Genomic DNA, 2013 nt, shown 5'->3' with positions numbered 1-2013 from the left:
ATCCAAAGGAGCTTACAACTCTTTGTGCAAAAATTCTTAAGTTGGGATATTTTTCTGCAGTCACATATTTGTTATAAAGTCAATTTTGATATAGTAGGATAAACAAGTCTTAGTTCACTGTTGCACTGTAGGTCAATTATTTCCGTCTGCAAAGTATTTGAAACAATAGAAACGTCAACATGAAATGGAGAAGAAAATGTTTCAAACATTTTCTCATATTTTTTTAGTTCCGAGAATCGACTGTCAAATGCTGCAGCAAGATTTTTTATTTCATCAGCGTACTTGAAGAAATTTTTACAATGGCTGATTTTAAATTGATTTAGCGTTGGAAAATGTTGATCATTTCCATTTCTTATTTGACATTCAAACAATGACAATTTCATTCGAAATGCTTTGACTTGATGGCATGCATTAGTAATCAAATTATCCTGTCCTTGTAACTCCTTGTTTAATTGATTATTTTTTCGGTTATATCTACCAAAAAGCACAGATGATTTCATTCTCTTTGAAATTATCATTGCAACAGAGTAGCTTGCTTTAACAGTATCAGAAGAAGAGTGTATCGATGAATTTAATAGTCTTTGCTGATTTCTCAATTCAGATTTAAGCGAATCCAGTTTCCTTGTTTTCAATTCCTTACTAAATTTCGCGTATTCGGAATGCTTTGTTTCATAATGTCTTCTTACATTGTACTCTTTCACCACCGATACTTTCTCCTTGCAAATTAAACATGTTGGCTTGGAATTATGCATTATAAAAAAGTAATCTTCTTCCCAATGATTGCTGAATTGCCTGTTTTCTTCAAAAATTTTCCTTTTCTTCATATTGATAACAGCTACAAAAATAGATAAACTTTAAAATTTATTAAACTTATAAAATTTATCTTTATTTATTAAACTTAAGAAAAATTTATCTTGAATGTATTTATAGGTTACTACATACAAAATTTCTCTCGCGGGCCGCATGCGGCCCGCGGGCCTTGGTTGGCCAGCCCTGGTTTAGACAATACTTTTATGTTTCCATGAGATTTTTTGAATTATTTATTAAATTATATCAAGTTCATTTAATAAAAACAATTATTTAAAGTCAAAACTTTCTCCACGTCCCATCATAGCAGCTAATCTCCGAATAAGGTCATTTCCGTACTCTGCAACATTTTTTCTTTTTTGTTTAATATCATCCGAACCCAGGGATTCAATCGCATCCAATTTGCACAAACATTTCATTACTCCTTCATCCACGCCTCGAAACATTTTCTTTTGATCAGAAGTGATTCTATCCCACATTGGCAAATTTTCTTCAATCCACGTTTCCTCCTGCGAAGGTTTGTCGTTTAGTGGTTTGATGACATTTTTATTAATTTGTTGAATGACGTCCTCAAAGGCTGATATTTCTTTGCGTATTAACTCAATTTTTTGGATTTGTTCTTCCGTGATTGACATGGGCGATTGAGTCCCGCTCTCATTGGGAGTGTTGTTAGAAGGGACTGTGGGGACTGTCCTCGGTTGGGTGTTTACAGGCACATTGAATATATTTCTTGATCTTGGATCCTTCCATGTTGTTGATCGAGTATTGTGGTTGATAAAGTATTCCCTTCCGTTTCTCGGATCTATTCTCGATTCCCAACCAGGAGGAAGGGGTTCACCGTCCATTATCAAGTACAATGTAACTAAATTATATTTTTAAATAATTTATATTCATTTATAATCAAAATATTATATAGCTGAATAAATAAATTATTATTTTCCTCCCTCAGACAAATGGCAAATATTTTCTCGAAATCTATATTTCACCTTAAAAGTTGCTTTATCAAAAATAACTCAAAAAATGTAATAACTATTTTATAACAATTTTTAAGACATTTCTTAACCTCATTTTATCCTCTCTTTCTGGAACTGGTCGATTTGGCCTAAAACATAAGGATACTATATACAGTCGCACACGATAGCCCATCAATATTTGTCATTCCCTTCATCGGTGTCCTCTTAATATCATCCGCGTTTGTTTTACTCC

General features: G+C 32.8%; 1 protein-coding gene across 1 annotated transcript; it reads right to left on the bottom strand.

Moving 5' to 3' along the window:
- Window positions 1-1076: 1076 nt before the first annotated feature.
- Window positions 1077-1652, bottom strand: LOC115228051 (transcriptional coactivator YAP1-A-like). The gene has a single exon (XM_029798726.1). The coding sequence runs from the start codon at window positions 1650-1652 to the stop codon at window positions 1077-1079; it is 576 nt and encodes a 191-aa protein (XP_029654586.1).
- Between the last annotated feature and the right edge of the window lie 361 nt (window positions 1653-2013).

Source organism: Octopus sinensis, unplaced genomic scaffold (genome assembly GCF_006345805.1).
Source record: "Octopus sinensis unplaced genomic scaffold, ASM634580v1 Contig09277, whole genome shotgun sequence".
NCBI lineage: Eukaryota > Metazoa > Mollusca > Cephalopoda > Octopoda > Octopodidae > Octopus > Octopus sinensis.
Note: the sequence above shows the minus strand (reverse complement) of the source record. Positions and strands in the feature narration are given on the sequence as shown.

Bases quoted from the DNA above. Each gene is read 5' to 3' on its own strand.
- LOC115228051 (XM_029798726.1), bottom strand. From the start codon at position 1,652: ATGGACGGTGAACCCCTTCCTCCTGGTTGGGAATCGAGAATAGATCCG.